General features: G+C 42.8%; 1 protein-coding gene across 1 annotated transcript in view; it reads right to left on the bottom strand.

Moving 5' to 3' along the window:
• The window catches only part of otog (otogelin), a gene marked incomplete at both ends in the record, with an annotated part of 60723 nt that extends 43078 nt beyond the window's left edge, over nt 1-17645 (bottom strand). Inside the window, 17 exons of the mRNA XM_080531699.1 lie at nt 580-745; nt 1030-1242; nt 1333-1457; nt 2771-2948; nt 3738-3870; nt 5226-5371; nt 5895-5941; nt 6547-6655; nt 7329-7454; nt 8244-8353; nt 9163-9269; nt 9727-9857; nt 10296-10504; nt 10867-10988; nt 12403-12560; nt 13416-13514; nt 17618-17645. Coding sequence (XP_080387825.1) covers nt 580-745; nt 1030-1242; nt 1333-1457; nt 2771-2948; nt 3738-3870; nt 5226-5371; nt 5895-5941; nt 6547-6655; nt 7329-7454; nt 8244-8353; nt 9163-9269; nt 9727-9857; nt 10296-10504; nt 10867-10988; nt 12403-12560; nt 13416-13514; nt 17618-17645 — 2207 coding nt within the window. The remainder of the gene's footprint in view (nt 1-579; nt 746-1029; nt 1243-1332; nt 1458-2770; nt 2949-3737; nt 3871-5225; nt 5372-5894; nt 5942-6546; nt 6656-7328; nt 7455-8243; nt 8354-9162; nt 9270-9726; nt 9858-10295; nt 10505-10866; nt 10989-12402; nt 12561-13415; nt 13515-17617) is intronic.
• Nucleotides 17646-19138: the final 1493 nt, after the last annotated feature.

The following is a 19138-nucleotide window of genomic DNA, read 5'->3' as shown; positions in this document are numbered from 1 at the left end:
TTCCACTTTAGGTAGCTATTTGCATTAAAGGGATAGTTCATCTAAAAATACAAAATCACGTATTTGTTTCCTTACCCTGAAATGAGTCTATTGACAACAACAAACTTCAATCAATCAATCTTTGGTTCTGTTTATCTGGGCACCGTCCCTAACCGCTAATTGATAGCATTTTTTTTAACCAGACAACTATGTAAGTTAATGGCCCCTAAGTTAGCATGTTTCATGTTTGAAAATCTAGGAAAGTGGAGGAAAATAGAAAATGGTTTTCTATGCAAATTACTTTGATTAAAATGTAAACATTTAAAAATGCACTGCATCATATAAGAAAACATAGGCTATGCAGATCATCCTTAGCAGAGTTCTAGGACATTATTCGTGTCTTATTATTATTATTATTCTTGGTTTAACTCATTAGTGGAAGCAGAAGCTATTGAATATAAAACATGAAAATGTCAAAGATACTTTCATATCTATCAAAACCATGTCTACAAAAACTCTAGATGTAGACCAGCCTCTTTCGTTCGTATGTGAATCTACTGTAAAGTAAAATGATCGACCCACCCGTAACGCCAGCCTTACCTGGACACACAGGTGTGTGTGCGGGTGCTGTAGAAGGTGCCTTGTGGACACACACACCCCTCCTCACACTCCTCCCCACAGTGCTGGTGCATGGACAGGGCAGAGCAGCGCCGTTGGCATGACGACACACACGTCCCGTACTCCATGGTGGCGGGACACTGGATAGCTGTAGATGAGGAATCATAACAATCATAAGCTTCTCCTAAGCAGCCATTTTGTTACCCAAAGCAAAATGACAAATCTTCGACACTTTTACAACTGCTTATCGCTTAACTTCCACATATTCAACTTTATGGTTATACTGTACATGTATATATACAGGACATGAATCTTTGGAGGTGCCTGTACAACACTAGAAGGACAACATCCTAGTCTTCCTCTTTTCAAAACACCAGCATCAAAACAGTATAAGATAACAGTAGATTCCCCAGGCTTGTTAGTGACACTCACCACAGTCTGGGACGAGCGCTCTGAACTCCACGATGACGCCATACTTCCGGCAGTGGCGGGCGTAGTGGGCGAGGGCGGAGCAGAGGCACGGTGTGCCACACTTACACGTGTCAGCCCGACACTGCCGATGGAAGGGTGCGGGACTCAGGTACTCGTGACACACTGAGAACACTTCCTGGTTCAATGTGTCACACATCTCTGAGGCATAGGACGCTGGCGGGAGAAAGCGAGAGAGGGAAATGATCATTGAGGAGGAATTTGATGTATATGAGGAGTTGTTATGGCCCGGTATGTGAGACTTACAGGCTTGCTGGTGGGTGTCACAGGGGTCCATCTGAGGGACGCTGTAACCGGGGACACAAGCGGACGAGACTCTCCAGGTGTTCCCAAACAGCTGTGGAGTACTCTCTATCATCCCAGACGGAGACCTGCAGGTGGGCAGAGGAGAAGGGCTCAGCTGGGAGCTACAGCAGCACTATCACAACAGTAGAACCAGACAGAAAAGAATACACCATAATAATAATAATAATAATAATAATAATAATAATAATAATAATAATAATAACAATAATACTAATACTACTACTCATACTACTACTACTAATAATAATAATAATAATAATAATAATAATAATAATAATAATGATGATAATAATCATACAGATAATAATAATTCATTTATTTTGTATAGTGCTTTTCTCAGTACTCTATGAATACTGAAGAAGAAGAATGAACTGGTCTTGTACATCTAAGGTGCTGAACCACTCTCACAGAATAAATAACTTTGCCTGAGAAACAGTAGGAAAACGTTAGTGTTAGCTCCCCAAGCTAAAGCCAAGGCTTGTTCACTTGAGCTTGAGTCACTCCCTATCTTCCGCTGTAGACTGAAGACTCATCTCTTCAGGCTACACCTTAACTGTCCCTCCTGAGACCTCTACATCCCCTCTACCTCCCCAGAACAGTTTCTCTACTGTAAATAATACACACACACACACACACAAAAACGTAATTCTTCGTTCTTCTAGCCAATACCCTCTGGCCCGAGCATGGATTACTTCGTCTTGCTATGACTGATGGATAGATGATTCACTTACTTAGTCAAATGTATTTGCTGTAAGTCGCTTTGGATAAAGGCGTCTGCTAAATGCCAAGCACGTAGAAAAGAAAGTAAATCTAGCGAGGTTGGAATGGTCAGTGAACCTACTGAACAACTACACTAGAGCGTGGTGCTCATTCCCTCTGATGTCCTGGTGAAACTCACATGTCAGGCCAGAGGCGTCTCATTCACTTGGGCGCTCATCTGTGCTTCTAAAAGAGGCGATTAGAGCGCTGGCCTTTTGAGGCCGAACCGCCTGGTCAGTGTCCATTACAGAGAGACAGAGCCACTCTCTACATCTCCTTACAGTCTCTGGCCCTGAAACTGAGGAGTATCCTCTCTCACACATACACACACACACACACATACACCACTCTGTGTGTGTATATGTGCGTGTGTGTGTGCGTGTGTGTGCGTGTCTGCGTGTGTGTGTGTGTGTGTGTGTGTGTGTGTGTGCGCGCGTGTGTGTGTGTGTGCGTGTCTGTGTGTGTCCCCATGCGCGTGTGCGCGTGCTCTCACACCACACTCTCTTTCACCCACCAGAGTGCCACGCCGAGACCGGTGCCAGCCAGAGAGAGCTGCCCGCCCGCGGCGAGCGGATTGGTAACGGGGTGTAGGGGTCAGGGGTCAGTCAGACACACTTACAGGAAGTCGTCCTGAATGTTGCCATTGAATGTGCCGCAGAGGCCCACCGTGTCCTCCTTCCACTGCTGGTCGAGCTGCAAGTAGAAACGGAACTCTTTCCAGCTGTACTGCAGACGGAGGCCAGTGGAGGTCCGCACCTGCAGGAACATGGAGGACAGCTCCTGGATCTGGAACATCTCTGGGGAGGGACACAACACACACACACACACACACACACACACACACACACACACACACAGGAAGGGGTTAGTGGGACTGCATGGGACTTTAAATGTAATTAAATGTAATTAACACCCGACCCATGTAATTAAATACCCATGTGATTAAACGATTAAATGAACAATAGGATATTGTAAAGTTTTTAATAATAATATTGCAAATCAATTATAATTTAATTCTAATGGAATAGAATTGAATAAAGAGATGCATGCGCTCAACTGGGATTCCCAGCTAAAAATAAAGGTTAAATAAATCAAATAAAACTAAGGTTAGGAGGAATCTGAGCATTTTTTAAATGTTTACACACAAAGTACATGGAAGACATGGACCGCACTATGAGAGAGGCACAGGAGTGAAAACACTCAGTTCTAAAGGAACAAAAACACAGGAGAAAAGCAACATAATACAGCATTTAACACAATGTCCAGTTGGTGTATTGTTGTTGTTGTTATACTTGTCTAAAGAACAGATGTCATCCAATACACCTCTCTCAGTCCCTGAGCTGAGAAAGAACACAGGCCCAGCCAGACAATGGTCAGACATGTTATTGTACTGTATGTGAGGGTTCCCCACCATCCCAGCTAAGAGGAGCCAGATTAACACCCAGACAATGAGGTGTGATATTGTGTGATATGTGTATAAGGCAGGGAGATGTAATACTGTTCCCTACCATCTGAATAAGGCAGATAGATGTAACAGTGTTCCCTACCATCTGAATAAGGCAGATAGATGTAATACTGTTCCCTACCATCTGTATAGGGCAGTGAGATACGGTACTGCCCCGACATGAAGACCTCTCCAAGGTGGCTCATTGTGATCTCCGTCCTGGGATCCTCGTCAATAACCAGGTTCACTGATTGGATGCAAGCCCCGTCCAAATTCTGCAATTGAGACAAGACGCTTGGATAAACGGAGCGGCCATTTTGCCTAATAGCAGCAATTCAAAATCAGATACTACACTTGATGAATAGGAGAGGGAAAATGGCTAAGGGAGAAAAAAAATGGAGGTAAAAAAAGGGACAAAGAAATACAGTTCACTATTCAAAGAACTAACATATTTTTCCTTTTTTGCTTTGTAAAATAGAAGTCATTCTTACACACATCCTACTATCTCTGTGTGAAATAGTTTAGAATGTCTCCACAGGGCACAGTTTCTTATCGAAGATAGAGAGCTGTGGTGGGGGGGTGGGGTGGGGTGGGGACGGGAGAGTGGGTTGGGGGGGTGGGGGGGGGGGGGGGTTGACAGGAAGCGATCCGACTGTATGAATCGCCTCTTTCATGGGTGGTGCAGCAGCCCACAGCTGAGCAGTTGAGCCCCCACCGCTCCCCCTCCTCCTCCTCCACCACCCCTCCCGTTTCTGCGCAACCTGGTCCCTCTATCTGCCACCTCCACCTCCTCTCTTCATCTTCCAGACTACAAAGCCGTTCAAACCTCCATCACTCAGGACCCAGATAAGGTAATCCAAGGGAATTGGCCGTTTGGGTTCATTTAGAGCAGGGCTCCCCCAACCCCCCCCCCGTTCCCCGTCCCCCCACCCCCCCCTCACTAGAATGCGTGTGACATCTTATACAGGGCCCCACTTGCTGCCTGTCAAGTTGGGGGCATCAGCGGTTGAAGGGGTAGCTGGGAAATAGCAAGTCTGTGAGGAAGAGAAGCTCTCGGTCCTTTGTAGCTTTTCATGTTTTATCTGTCAGGGCATTAGACAGTTTGATCAGGACACAAACGCATCTTCTCAGGTCCTTTCATCTAGTCCCCCTCCCAGCCCTCGGGTTACAGACCTGAACGCCAGAGACAAACTCAATTTTCGACATAATGATGTGAATGGAAAAAGGGAGCAAAATGTTTCCTATTAGCGCCCAGCCATCATTATTTGTGTGATCACATTGCCAAGAAACAAATAGCGAGAGTGGTTTGAAATTTCATACACGAAGACAGATGAGAGGCGTCATTTTGTGGTATATCTTCATACAGCGTGCATGAAGAGTTTTGTTCAGTTGTGATACATGCCATTGTAGCAGTCTTAAATAAACTCATAGTATGGATGCTAGAGAGGCAATTACTTCATAAAGAGATCTGTGGGGGTGGTGGTGGGAGGGTGCTATCAAACACCATATTTCATTCCATGCATTACAAAGAGCCCATCCTCCGATTTCTGCCTCCACCAGCCTCCCCTGATATTGAGAGACTATATTGTGTATATATGGGTATATTGAGAGGTCTCTCATAGACACTTACTGGTCCACAGGGCGCATTCTGAATGGTGACGGTGAACTTCCCTGAGTTGCGGCTCTTTGCCAGCACGTATTGGCAGGATGCTGGGAAGGTGTACGTACGACCATCAAACGACTGGAAATACATGTCTCCAGTCACGGAACACTCTCCTGAGAGGGGAGAGAAGAGATAGAGAGAAAGAAAGAATGAATGAGAGAGAGAATCAGAGAGAATCAGAGAGAGAGAATGAGAGAGCGGGAGAGAGAGAGAGAATGAGAGAGAGAGATGGAGAGAGAGAGAGAGAGAGAGAGAGAGAGAGAGAGAGAGAGGGAGAGAGAGACAAAGACAGAAAGAGATAAAGAGAGAGAGAGAATGAGAGAGAGAGAGAATGAGAGAGAGAGATGGAGAGAGAGAGAGACATATCTCTCAAAACACAATCTCTGTCTAGTCTACTACTGAACATCAAATCGAATTGTGAGCGAACCTTTCTAAGACCCAACATATTAAATTATTAATTATTATTATTATTATTATTTAAAAAAATATGCATCAGTAGCAAAGTGCCTAAATCATGCCATAGAGCATGATAAGACGTATTCAATATGTCATGAGCATTAATAAAAGACGATTAATCAAGTCACAGTTCAAGTACGCAACAAGCAGGTCATGAAGTGATGAGGTATGAATGTGGACCTGGGCAGCTGTGGTCTGTACAGTTCCACACTCCCCCCACGCAGGTGCTGAAAGACAGAGAAACAGGAGACGTCACAGGTGGCATTCATGTCTATGGGAACATGAAATAACTGATCCAATCACACAGGATAACAGAGAGAGAAATGTGATTCATCATAATAATTACAGAATCACCGCTACAGTGCATCTGAGATGACAGAGATTATTAGTAGACATTGTATGAATTGCTCTGGAATGATGTTGTGTTGTCAGGCCCTGAATAAGAGAATTGCCATGGTGTTGATCGTAGAGATGACACAGCTGACAGTTTTTGAACATAGTGTGCGATGAATCGTAATACTGAAAGGGCAGATCTTAATGATTCACGGATTGGTCTTCCTAGACTAAAAGGCATCCTCAATAACATAGTAATTTGTATTTTAATTGTATTGCTGTATTTTCATTAGCATTCTCTTCGTCACTGTATTGTTGTAGTTGTATTGTTGTATTTTCTTTATACTGTCAAGCACCTTGGATTGCATTTTTGCATGAAAGGTGCTAAATAAATACAGTTCGATTTTACATGCCGCTTATACTGCCGATTTAGATCATGAAACGTCCAACATGGCACCCAGTGAAGTGACTGGTGAACATGGTGAGAGAGTTCACTGACCAGTTGTTGCATTCCTCCTGGACAGCCTGTCCTGATGGGTAGACCATGCCATGGTATTCACAGGGACATTCTGAAGCCTTCACACAAAGACCGTCCTCGTAGATCAGATCTGGGAGACAGCAGTAACCACAGAGTTAGACATCTGAGTTAGAGTTAGTATCTGCATTGAGATAGAGTTAGTATCTGCATTGAGATAGAGTTAGTATCTGCATTGAGATAGAGTTAGTATCTGCATTGAGATAGAGTTAGTATCTGCATTGCTTCATATTGTGTTGTATGGTTTGATATTGTATTGAGTCATATCATATGGTATCATAGATCCCAGCTCATACTGGTGTAAACTAGGGCTGTAGAATATTTTACTTTATTATATATTACTTATAGAACTCATTCTTTAGTTGACAATTAACTTCAGAAAAAAATATAATTTTCATCACATTCATTTAGATCACCTTACTGTATGTGATCTAATGGTTTTGCTCACCCTTAGACGCCACTCTGTATAACTTATGCCGGCAAAAATATACATTTATGTTATGTGCATTCAAAACGTTTGAGTTTGTAGCTTTTTAATGAGTGATGGACAATGATAAAGTGTATGGCCGATTGAATCCAGCAATAATGTGTATGCATTCCTGTTGATAGGCTACTGTTACAGTATATACATGATACTGAATTCACTAAATGAAAGCCAGATGTACTTAATCCACAGCCCCGATTCATCGACTAAAGAGAACAAATGAATCAAGATATTAGAAGAACATAGAAACCACCAGTCTAACCGTCAGGACAGTAGCATCCATCCAGACACGGCAGCTTGCTGTCGATGCACATCCTGTCCACGTTGCAGGACACGGGGCAGCAGGTGATACACTCTTTGTACAGCAGGTCAGGAGGGCACTGCTTGGCTGATAATAGGACAATAAATATAAATAAATAATAATGATAAAAAAGAGACCTGAAGTGACATCATATTCATCAGCTTGCACTGATCTTGATATTTTGTCATGATGGGGGTCTGTCATGGGTTATTTGAGCAGAGACATTTTCATCTGACACTTCAAACAGTGGAGGCTGGTGGAGGTAGAAATCGGAGGATGGGCTCATTGTAATGCATGGAACGGAATGAGGAATGGTATCAAAGAAACGTGTTTGATTCCATTCCATGCTTTACAATGAGCCCGTCCTCCGATTTCTACCTCCGCCAGCCTCCCCTGCCGTGCTGCAGAGGGGAAGAGAAACACTGAACAATAAGCCGATGTTCTCTAGCCGCCTTGCTTTGGAACCTATTGAAATAATCATGTGACAGCAGAACAAGTCGTCAACCAATCAAAATGTTCAGACTGTTATTCTGAAAAATCCAAATAAATGTCAACGTTGTTGAAAACCAAAGACACACTCGCTAGTCAAACCGACCGTACAATGCAATGGATTCGGTGAGTAATCCCCACTACTCGACAACTAACTAGTGGGGATTACTCACCGAATGCATTGCAATGTTTTGGCTTGACTAGGGAGTGTGTCATTGATTTTCAACAACGCTGACATTTATTTTAAAACATTTCAGAATAAAAGTCTGAACGGTGTGTCGGTTGGCGACTTGTTCCCGGTTTCACCAGCTGCTGTCACATATTGTGATTATCCGTTCACCGTAGCTGACAGTGAGGCATTGCAGGAGAAGCCGGTAGGACACGTACCACACTGCTGTATGCGTCGTCTCCAGCCATGCAGTGGGTGGTCGGCGTGGGCACAGGCGCGAGCATATTCAGTGAACACCTGGCATACCACATCCCCGTTGGGACCTGACCTTCAGAGGGTGGGTGTGGTGGTGGTGGTGGTGGTGGTGGTGGTGGTGGTGGTGGTGGTGGTGATGGTGGGGGTGGGGGTGGAGGGGAGGGGGCAGAGAGAGAGAATAAGTCTTTCACAGCAGGTCGAGAGATGAATGCTTATAGAAGGAGAGTATGGCTGAAATCAACCACGTGAAAGATTAACTTTATCAAACATCAAACATAATTTGGTGCGACTTGAATAACTTTTAACTGTAATGTTTCTCACAGTAAAAAGAAGCTTCTTGGAGTAGGATTCAAGTGTTACCTATCCACCTACTGTACTAGGTAAAGCAGAGACAGACATGCTGTACATACAAGTTGGATGACTACAGAATATTCTGTTTAAAAAATAAAAATGTGTGCTGTTAAAATTAACAAATTAATCAAATTAAACCAAATATCCTGCTTTTGTTATGCTTTTAGAATTTGGGGCATGTCCTGTACAGACAAGCATTTACATTACATTTTTTACATTTTTTAGGCATTTAGCAGACGCCTTATTCCAAAGCGATTTACAATCGATACATTTGACTAAGCAAGTGAATCATCAATTCACCAGTTCTAGCAGGAAGAGTAATCTAGCTCAGGCCAGGGGCCATTGACAGTCGTCGTGATAGAAGAAAATGTTGTTGTTTTTTTGTTTGTTTTTAATAGACACTGGAGAGACAGTACAAGGGGGGCAGTAGAAGTCTTAGGAGGAATAGTATAGGGAAAAAGCAGGTGTCTCAGGAGACGCAGTGCTGGGGGGCAGTAATGTCTCAGGAGGAGCAGTTAAGCGTGTACTTACAGACAGAGGTCGTTGGAGCAGCTGGCCATGTACGACAGAGGACTGACAAAGTCATGGCAGGCTGTAAAGGGCTCCTCCAACAGCATCGCACAAACCTCTCCCACTTTCTGTCACCAAGGAAACGAAAAGAAGGCTGGTTTTATCTCAACAATACAGTATATGGAAAAATACAGTGTACCATTCCTCTGGAAGCCGAGACCTAGTCGTCAATCTGTGTCACGAAACAATTCTCAAACATGTTTAGAACCAGCTAAAGCAGAGATAGATGAGCCTAGACAGAGACAGAGAGAGAGAGAGAGAGCGAGAGAGAGAGAGACAAAGAGAGAGACAAAGAGAGAGAGAGAGAGAGAGAGAGAGAGACAAAGAGAGAGACAAAGAGAGAGAGAGAGAGAGAGAGAGAGAGAGAAAGAGAGAGAGAGAGAAAGAGAGAGAGAGAGAGAGAGAGAGAGAGAGAGAGCGAGAGAGAGAGAGAGAGAGAGAGAGAGAGGCCAGTTCACAGATTGGATGAACAAATCCAGAACAAGCAGAGAGTTGGAGACTTTGAGAGTGGCGCGTAGCCAGTACCAGGAGGATGTGTGGGTCCAGCGCTGCACAGGGCGAAGGGTACTGATCGGTCACCATGGAACACCTCGCCTGGTGAGGCCCCTCCTCCACCCAGCTGTTACCAAACATGGCCAGGTCCTGAGTCAGCACACCTGGGAGTGGGAGGAGGTGTGTGTGTGTGTGGGTGGGGGACAATACACATAAGATTACAGAAAAAAAAGAAATATCCTTCTTCTAGGATTATGATTGCCAATGGCCCCTGGCCTGAGAATATATTACTATTTCCTGCTATGACTATTGGAGAGATGATTCACTTACTTTGGATAAAGGCGTCTGCTAAATGCCAAAAATGTACACATAACTTCTCTGGAGGGGAGCGGGAGGACATTAGAGTACATCACTATAACAATGATGATCAACCACACTATTACACTGTCGTTGGTTCCAACTCTGTCATTGGGAGATGAACCAAATTGGAATGAATTGGAAATTGTATTTGAATCTTTTTTCAAATTATTATTAGCCTTTCTGTTCATAACGGTTAACTGGAATGAGGATCAAATGGATTCAAGATTCAGTGTTCCTCCTACCATAGCTGGTCTTCAGGTCGTCCTGTACGTCTGCGTTGAAGTTCCCACACATCCCACAGGTTCTGCCTACGTACTCCGGGCTGAGTTTGATGTAGACGGAGCCGCTGCGGCCGTCCCAGGCCAGCGTGAAGCCGTGCTGCTGCGTCACCAGGACGTACTGGGAGATCTGCTCCAGCTCCACGTCATGGATGTGGCTGGGCAGCTGCAGACTGGCGGAGAAGTATTTACATTTTTCTTAATAAAAGTCAGAACATTTTGATTGGTTGGCGACTTGTTCCCGGTTTCACCAGCTGCTGTCACTTTTTTTAAGGGCATTTCTGCTTTATTGGGATAGAGACAGTAGAGTTTGGACAGGAAGGATGGGTGAGGTAGAGGAGGGATGACATGCAGGATAGGTCGATGGCCGGAAATGAACAAGGGACCCTGCAAATACGTGGCATGCACCTTAGTGAGCTACGCCACCCAGGCTCCCCATACAGTATCTATTTGATAAGGTATAACAAACTACTGTATGTTGTAATGGTTTGAGTCGTTTATAAGCAAATATTTAAAGAGGAAAACCTTCTATTACCTTTGACCTTTGAAGGTGACGTTGGAGCGGTGCAACCTGATCTCGCCCTCCCAAGGCAGGAAGAGGCTGACTGAGCGGCCACAGGTGTACGGGGACACCCGGCAATCTGGGTCGTTGTGGACCTGAACGTCACGAAACATTCATAAACATACATAAATCATAAACATACATAAATCACTTTATTTAAATAAATATATCACTTTATTTCTGTAAAAGGATGGTGGTCTTTTTTTTAACCATCAACCAACTTCAAGATTTGAAAAGATCCCAAGGTCTGATAACATGGTTAAAACAGCACATCCACAGGATGATCTTTGATTGGCTAGAAATTGTGACAGCAGCTGGTGAAAGCGGGAACAAGTAGGGAACCGACCAAATGTTCAGACTTTTATTCTGAAAAATCGACACACTTGACAGTCAAGCCAAAACATTGCAATGCAATGGATTTGGCGAGTAATCTACCTACTAACTACTACCTAGTTAGTGTAGAGTAGTGGGGATTAGTCACCAAATCCATTGCATTGCAATGTTTTGGCTTGACTAGCGAGTGTGTCATTGATTTTCAACAACAGAAATGTATTTACATTTTTCAGAATAAAAGTCTGGATATTTTGATTGCTTGCCGACTTGTTTCCGCTTTCACCTGCTGTCACAAATGATATTGAGCTAGTTTCCCAAACACAGACTTAAGCCTGCTCCTTGAGTAAAAGCAGATGTTGAATGGATTCTCTATTGAAAGTGTGTTTCAGTCAAAGACATGGCTTGATCTGTGTCCAGCAAAACCACCCAAACATTACTCAGCCATTAGCCACAATAAAATGTCTGCTCAAGTGCTTTCTCTCCTTGTTTTCCCATGAAACTAAGGAACTGCTCTGCTTATGCGGAACAAAGTCCATGTTTGTTTTGCACATTTGAGTGGCGTATAATTACAGCATTTAATTGTAATTGACATCAATTGACTGTAATAAAGAGAAGGCTTTCACTAATCTTCAGAGGGTTTTCCTCAGGCAAAAAGGGTTTTCCTTAGGCAAAGGCTGTACTTGGCTAAACCACTTTTAAAACCAGCGCAACTGGAGAGCGGTTTGGAAATAGAGGATTCTGGTAGAAAACTACAAACGTTGACTGCATGTTTTTTTCTTTTTACCAAATCACTCACTCTTTTCAACCAAGTTGAAGGCTGCATCCAGCCACAGTATAAACATTAACATCTTTATACCAGGGAAATGCTTTTGAGCTCCATAAAACTCTAGCATGATAGATTCAAAAACCTGGGTGAGGACAACCGCAGCCAAGGATCATTTTAACTGTCCCTCTTAAGACCTCTTCATCCCCTCTACCCCCCCACCCCCGCCCCCATTACAGTTTCTCTACTGTAAATAAATAAATAATAAATAAAATAAAATCTTACTAATAAAATAATTTAAAAACGTACTTAGACACATGTAGTTGTTGTAAGTCGCTTTGGATAAAAGCGCCTGCTAAATGCCAAAAATGTAAACGTAAATGGACTATTACAAAAATGACAGAGATTCCTACCTGTATGAGTACGCTGGACTGGCTGGTGTCCTCGCAGTCTCTCAGCAGAGTGTAGGTGCATCTACCAGGGTAGTAGTAGTACAGCCCATCAAACGTCTCAAAGTTATACTGCCCCCAAGCGCGACACGTCATTTCCCGCTCAAACCCTGGATTGGGAACTGGACGAAGGACAGACAGGCAGATGGAACAGACAGTGAGACAGTGAGACAGTGAGACAGAGACATCGGCTTCTGTTTTGCTATGTTTGGGGCCTACAGCAAAGTGTCATGTCGAAATCAAATTTGAGGTATATACCTTGAGGTATATGAGGATATTATAATACACAGTAGTGATATTGAGGTATATGAGGATATTATAATACACAGTAGTGATATTGAGGTATATGAGGATATTATAATACACAGTAGTGATATTGAGGTATATGAGGATATTATAATACACAGTAGTGATATTGAGGTATATGAGGATAAATAAACATTTGATTGGCTGCCGACTTGTTCCTAGATTAGCTGCTGGCACATGCTAACATGCTAACAACAATAAGCAGTACTTAAGCTACAGTATGAGCACCTGATTCCTTATTCCTGATTCCTTATTCCATCCATGCATTCCAATGAGCCCGTCCTCTGATTTCTACCTCCACCAGCCTCCCCTGATACACCAGGTGCTTATAGCGTACGGTCAGTTTATTCCTGTTAGAATTATGTGTACCCTACTGTATTGAAAGAATTCATATGTTTTTTAATTATGTTTTCAACTTTTACTCTTTGATAATATGAACCTGTCCTAAGTTCATTGTAATCATTGCTCATTACTCATTACTCATAATCATTAGTGTGTAATCCTTGTATGTTGTTCCTGTGTGAGTGAGATGTTCTTTCCTCCGATTTCTACCTCTATCAGCCTCCCCTGATATATACATACACCACAGCATGTCAGGTGCTCATAGCTTAAGGCGTTTATTGCTGTTAGTTAATATGTGGTACTGTATGTAGATGTGTGTTGTTTATGACCTGTTTGACAGCGAGTTCCAGTAGCCTGGTATAAACTGCAGTCACATGACCCAGGCTGGACACACTGGCCTCCATTTAGACACGGGAACAGACAGGGTTCTGAAAAAAAGAGATACACGTAACATAAATACGTTGCTATAGTAACATTCAGAAGGAAAAAAAACAGATTAGTATTTTCAATGGTTGAAACTCAATCGAAATCCCCTCCTCCTACCTAGCGGCAAAATACGCACGTTCATTGAACCACTACCTGCTAGAGGACTGGACGTGTGACCTACTCCACCTGACATACTTAGAAAGTCACAACTTTCCATGGCTGTCTGAGGATTAGGAGAAAGTCCCCACCGTCTGCCTTAATCTGTCCTTGTCCCCCCCCCCCTTCTCTCTCTTCTTGTTTCCTCTCTAACTCCCTCTTCCCGAATAGTGACCTTTATATCAGTGTTGCACTTGATCGAGCAAGCCCAGTCTCTCTGATGTGACATGTATCCCTATAGGCTGGTGTGTGTGTGTGTGTGTGTGTGTGTGTGTGTGTGTGTGTGTGTGTGTGCGTGTGTGTGTGTGTGTGTGTGTGTGCGTGCGTGTGTGTGTGTGCATGTGTGCGTGCATGCATGCGTGCGTGCATACGTGCATGGCTGCGCATGTGTGTGTGTGTGTACCACCCCATGAATAGTCCCAGCAAGTCACTCTCCTCACCCAATGATAATGATAATTCTTTATCTTGCCTGTCAGGCTGTCAGTGACAGCATATGGTCAGTGGTCAGGAAGGTAAGGGACAGCTGAACAATGGCGATAATAGACCTGACCCTGTCAACCTCGCAACCTATAGAGGTGTACACACACACACACACACACACACACACACACACACACGCGCACACACGCGCGCGCACACACACACACACACGCACGCACACGCACACACACACACACACACACACACACACACACACACACACACACACACACCAGCCTATAGAGGTACATGTGACATCAGAGACCTTCACAGACTGGGCTGAATTTGGAAGATAAAGGGTCTCTCCTCGCCTCTCTCAGTGTATTCTGAGTAGAGAGGTAAAACAGAGGGGGCAATTGTTCCTGTCGGAAAATACAGATCCACTGGGAGGTGTGGGAGAGGGAGAACCATCTTGCACATTTTAATGTAACATTTGATCATGACATTGATTGTATAAAGGATACATACACAATCGAACGTGTTGTTTTATTTTGTGTGAGCAAGGCGACTTCACAGCGGAGGGATTCATCTAAGCACTTCGCCTCAGGGTGTTTTAAAGCTGTGTGTACTACATACCCTTTAATACTGTGTGTACATACCCTTTAATACTGTGTGTACATACCCTTTAATACTGTGTGTGCATAGCCTTTAATACTGTGTGTACATACCCTTTAATACTGTGTGTACATACCCTTTAATACTGTGTGTGCATAGCCTTTAATACTGTGTGTACATACCCTTTAATACTGTGTGTACATACCCTTTAATACTGTGTGTACATACCCTTTAATACTGTGTGTGCATAGCCTTTAATACTGTGTGTGCATACCCTTTAATACTGTGTGTGCATAGCCTTTAATACTGTGTGTACATACCCTTTAATACCACATGAAGAATGACTCTGGAGGAGGATACAGTACCTGTGGCCCTACGTTTTGATGTCTTCATTGCATCCCTTGATTTTACAGACATCTCAACTGAAGAGATGTTGACCGGAGACATCTCAACTGAAGAGATGTTGACTGGAGATATCTCAACTGAAGAGATGTTGACTGGAGATATCTCAACTGAAGAGATGTTGACTGGAGAGGCACGGACAGAAGACATGTTGACTGGAGACGTCTCAGCTGAAGACATGTTGACTGGAGACGTCTCAGCTGAAGACATGTTGACTGGAGACTTCTCAGCTGAAGACATGTTGACTGGAGATGTATGGACAGAAGACATGTTGACTGGAGAGGCTGAAGACTCATTGGCCGAGGTGTTGGGAGACGGTGAGGTGGATGAAGTGGAGTTGGTTGAGGCATCGGATGAATATATATTGGTTGCTAATGTACCTGCAGTACCTCTATCAAGTTCCTTTGGGAAACAAGAAAAAAACACAAGAAAACATCAGTTGCAATTAATAAAAAATGCATTGTGTATGGCCTAAAGTAGATTAATTAAATGATCCTTTCCTCTTGAGCCTGTCCGGACGAGACCAGATATATGAAATGCGATCATTGACATATGGAAGCCTTGAGCAGAGTTTGAGAGAGTGACTGCTGGGTCGTTTTCAGCAAACCAAAACTAAGCTCTTGTAACACAAGTGGATTCTGTTAATTAATTGTATCAACGTTTCCAGAATTTAATATAAAATACAGTGAGTTCTCGTTCTCTGCAACCTGGAGATGCAAGCCGCTGCTCTCAAGTGACGGATTAATAAAGATTTGATTAAAAAAGTTTGACATCGAAACGTTTTACAATTCTACGTTTTGTTTCATGACATTCCTTCCACATGGCTTTGCATTGGTGCCAAATATAAATGTGTGTGTGTGTGTGTGTGTGTGTGTGTGTGTGTGTGTCTGTGTCTGTGTCTGTGTGTGTGTGTGTGTGTTAAGAGGGATAAAAACAACTGTCACCCACTCCAAATCACTTTTGTATTGAACGTTGTAAACACTATAATGGCTGTCCTGTCATGTTGCATTACAACTCCCCAACCGACCAGGCAATAAGTGTTGGGTGTTTTCCCCTATGGGTTTGGGTAGATATAAAGGCAATAGGGAGAAACTTTAACAGGCATCAAAGCTGGAGCTTTGAGGCAGTTTGTCCTGCCCTAGAATATGGCTTTCCTCCCCATAGACACAGCACATTACTCCACCTGGGACTTAGCAATTTATAGCGGCATATACACACAGGGATGCAGTCACACACTCACACACACACAATCACTCACACACACACACACACACACACACACACAAGCACTCACAAACACATACAAGCACTCACGCAAGCACACACGTATGCACCTCACACACACACACAGACACACACACACACACACACACACACACACACAAGCACGCAGGCATGCACACACACACACACACATACACACTCACACACATGCATGCACACACTAACACAAGCATGCATGCACGCACGTACACACACACATACGCAAGCATGCATGCACACACACACCACCTGCATTCAAGACCTCCACCCCTTCCCAGACACCTGAGACCTCCAACCACTGCTTTCATCTCACATAGAGGGGACATGGGCAGGAGGGGGGCATATCTGAATTATTCAACATTGATTTTGTGAGTCGAAATGAGAATACACGTCATTCAACACCAATGCTGTGTCCACATAATGGTAACTTGTAATAATTGTCTTGCGTCTAAATTATGTAACACTGTTGTAGGATATCAGTAAGGGACATTGTGTGCTAGATAAAGAACAACAGATTGTACAAGAGATATAATAGTTCCTATTGCCTCTTGGGATGTCCTGGCCTTTTTTATTTAAAAGGGGTCAGTAAAGCCATTATGGACAATGAGCTCTAGTGTCAATGACCCATGCCATTGTGAGTATTGTTGCGTTTACTGACCTACAGCAACGCTAGATTATCACACCTCTATCTGTGTGAAATGAACTGTGGACAATGGCAATTATCACATTTGACCTGCTACTGTGTTAAAGAAAACAAAAGAAGTGATACTTTATATTCCAGGAGGGATAGGGAGTTTGAGAAAAAAAATCAAACGAAACTGGTATACACATTCGGGAATAAATATCAGTGAAGCTAAGCACTCTGTGAGATCCTCAAAAAGTGCAGTTTAAATATCATTGTATTTTGTTCTGTTCTAACCCTAAAGTAGAATAAGCAAAATAGGATCAATTTTATGACGGACAGAGAGGAAAGTCACACTGATAAAAAATAATTACAAAAAGATTAAATATAGAGTAAAACATATACTTTGATTTTCTTCCATTTACAGAGATTTCACTAAAGATTCCTTTCAGTCTTTTTGTTTGGAGGAAAATGGTTGCGATAAGTTTGCTCTTTTGTGTGTGTGTGGGTGGGGGTGAAACCCCTGTCCATTACTCCAGCCCGCTAGTGTCGGAGCCTCTGCCTGACGTATTTAACGTGCTCTATCAATGCAGCGTTTCAAAACCGCGGCTCCGCTCGCCTACCTACCTGCCCGCCCTGGGACGCGGTATCCCATTTCGCCAGCATTATACCGCTGCTTTTGCTGTTGGGAGAAGAAGAGAACAAGGCAAGGTTTGTTCTTCACAGGTAATCAGCACTTGTGTTGGTCGGGAAAAAGAAGCTCTGCCCAAAAAAGACAAAGAGCTTTTCCCTGACATCAACAGAATTAAGACTCCGAAAATGACTGTGTGACCATAATTCTGAACATATAATAAACTATATTTCCCATTAAAATCATCTTAGAGTTTTGCAAACGTTTACAGATACAGCTTCAATCATTACAGTTGCAATCATAATTGTGTAAACATTTTAATGAAATTGCAATGAAATAAAACAAAAATAAAATGTATCTTAACATGAATAATATTAATAATAATGTCATTATTATTATCATATGGTAAAAATCATGAATCAATTGAATGAAACTATCAAACTCACTTATCAAAATCATGCCAGTGTGTTAGGTTCACGCTGTCAATACCCCACGAAATATGTGCTGAAATTAAAATAACAAAATAATGTGATTCATGAGGTTTATGAAATGATCACTGAATCAACGTGGAACAACACACCATGAGTTTTTTAAAAAACGAATTCTAATATGAACAAATTCAAACATCTCGAGTTATATTCCAGATATATGCACACCTATAAGAGCGCTCAACCAAGTGCATCTTGGACAACATTTATTTAGTCTACTTGTACCCTATTTTTGCGGAAATATCAATTCACATAATTACTTATTTCATTCGTAAGGAGCGAAATTGAAGCGTACAACATAAATGCTAAATAACAACCCAAATAGTAAGTCTGACTAACCGGTATTGAGATTCATTAACGCGAACTTACCTTGATAAATAAGTATAAAATAGAAAGATAAAAAATGCAAAAATCTTTTCCTGCTGAGAATTAAATTAGGATCCATTCGTGATGCATACGACCCACTATAAGTGGAATCGATGTCTCCCCCGCCGGTTAAAATAGAATTTAAATGTACCATCGAAACATTTTTTCTGAAACCATCACGTTAATTTTCCTCCGCACAGACGTGTTCTCCCTCTCGCCCGCTTTTTCCATTCGGTTTATTCCAGGAGCATCCTGACTCCTTGGTTAAGGACCGACCGCTCTGGCCTATTAGCATAATATATGCAAGGTAGACAGGTAGACAGGTAGGGTGAGGGGAGAGACGGACGAGGATTCTGAAGTGATCAACTAGGCTACACAAAACCACACAAGCGTTTCGTAAAAAAATAATTAAAAAAAAACAGTGACACCGATAAGTGAGAATCTTTATTGGACTCTACGTGACTCTAATTTGTGATGTTATGTCAATAGGGACAAGTTACAAAATCAACAGGTTGAATAATTATGTAGAGAAACCTGGTGTGAAGGCAACTAACACGCATATTATTTATCAAAAGCGCAAGATGGGGCTAGACACAATTTGGCCATTTGAAATTCGATTTTGCAAGAGCTGCATGTATCAGTCTTCAGTCAATTATTGACCAT

Source organism: Nansenia antarctica, assembly GCF_963989245.1.
Source record: "Nansenia antarctica genome assembly, chromosome: 5".
Lineage (NCBI taxonomy): Eukaryota > Metazoa > Chordata > Actinopteri > Argentiniformes > Microstomatidae > Nansenia > Nansenia antarctica.
Note: the sequence above shows the minus strand (reverse complement) of the source record. Positions and strands in the feature narration are given on the sequence as shown.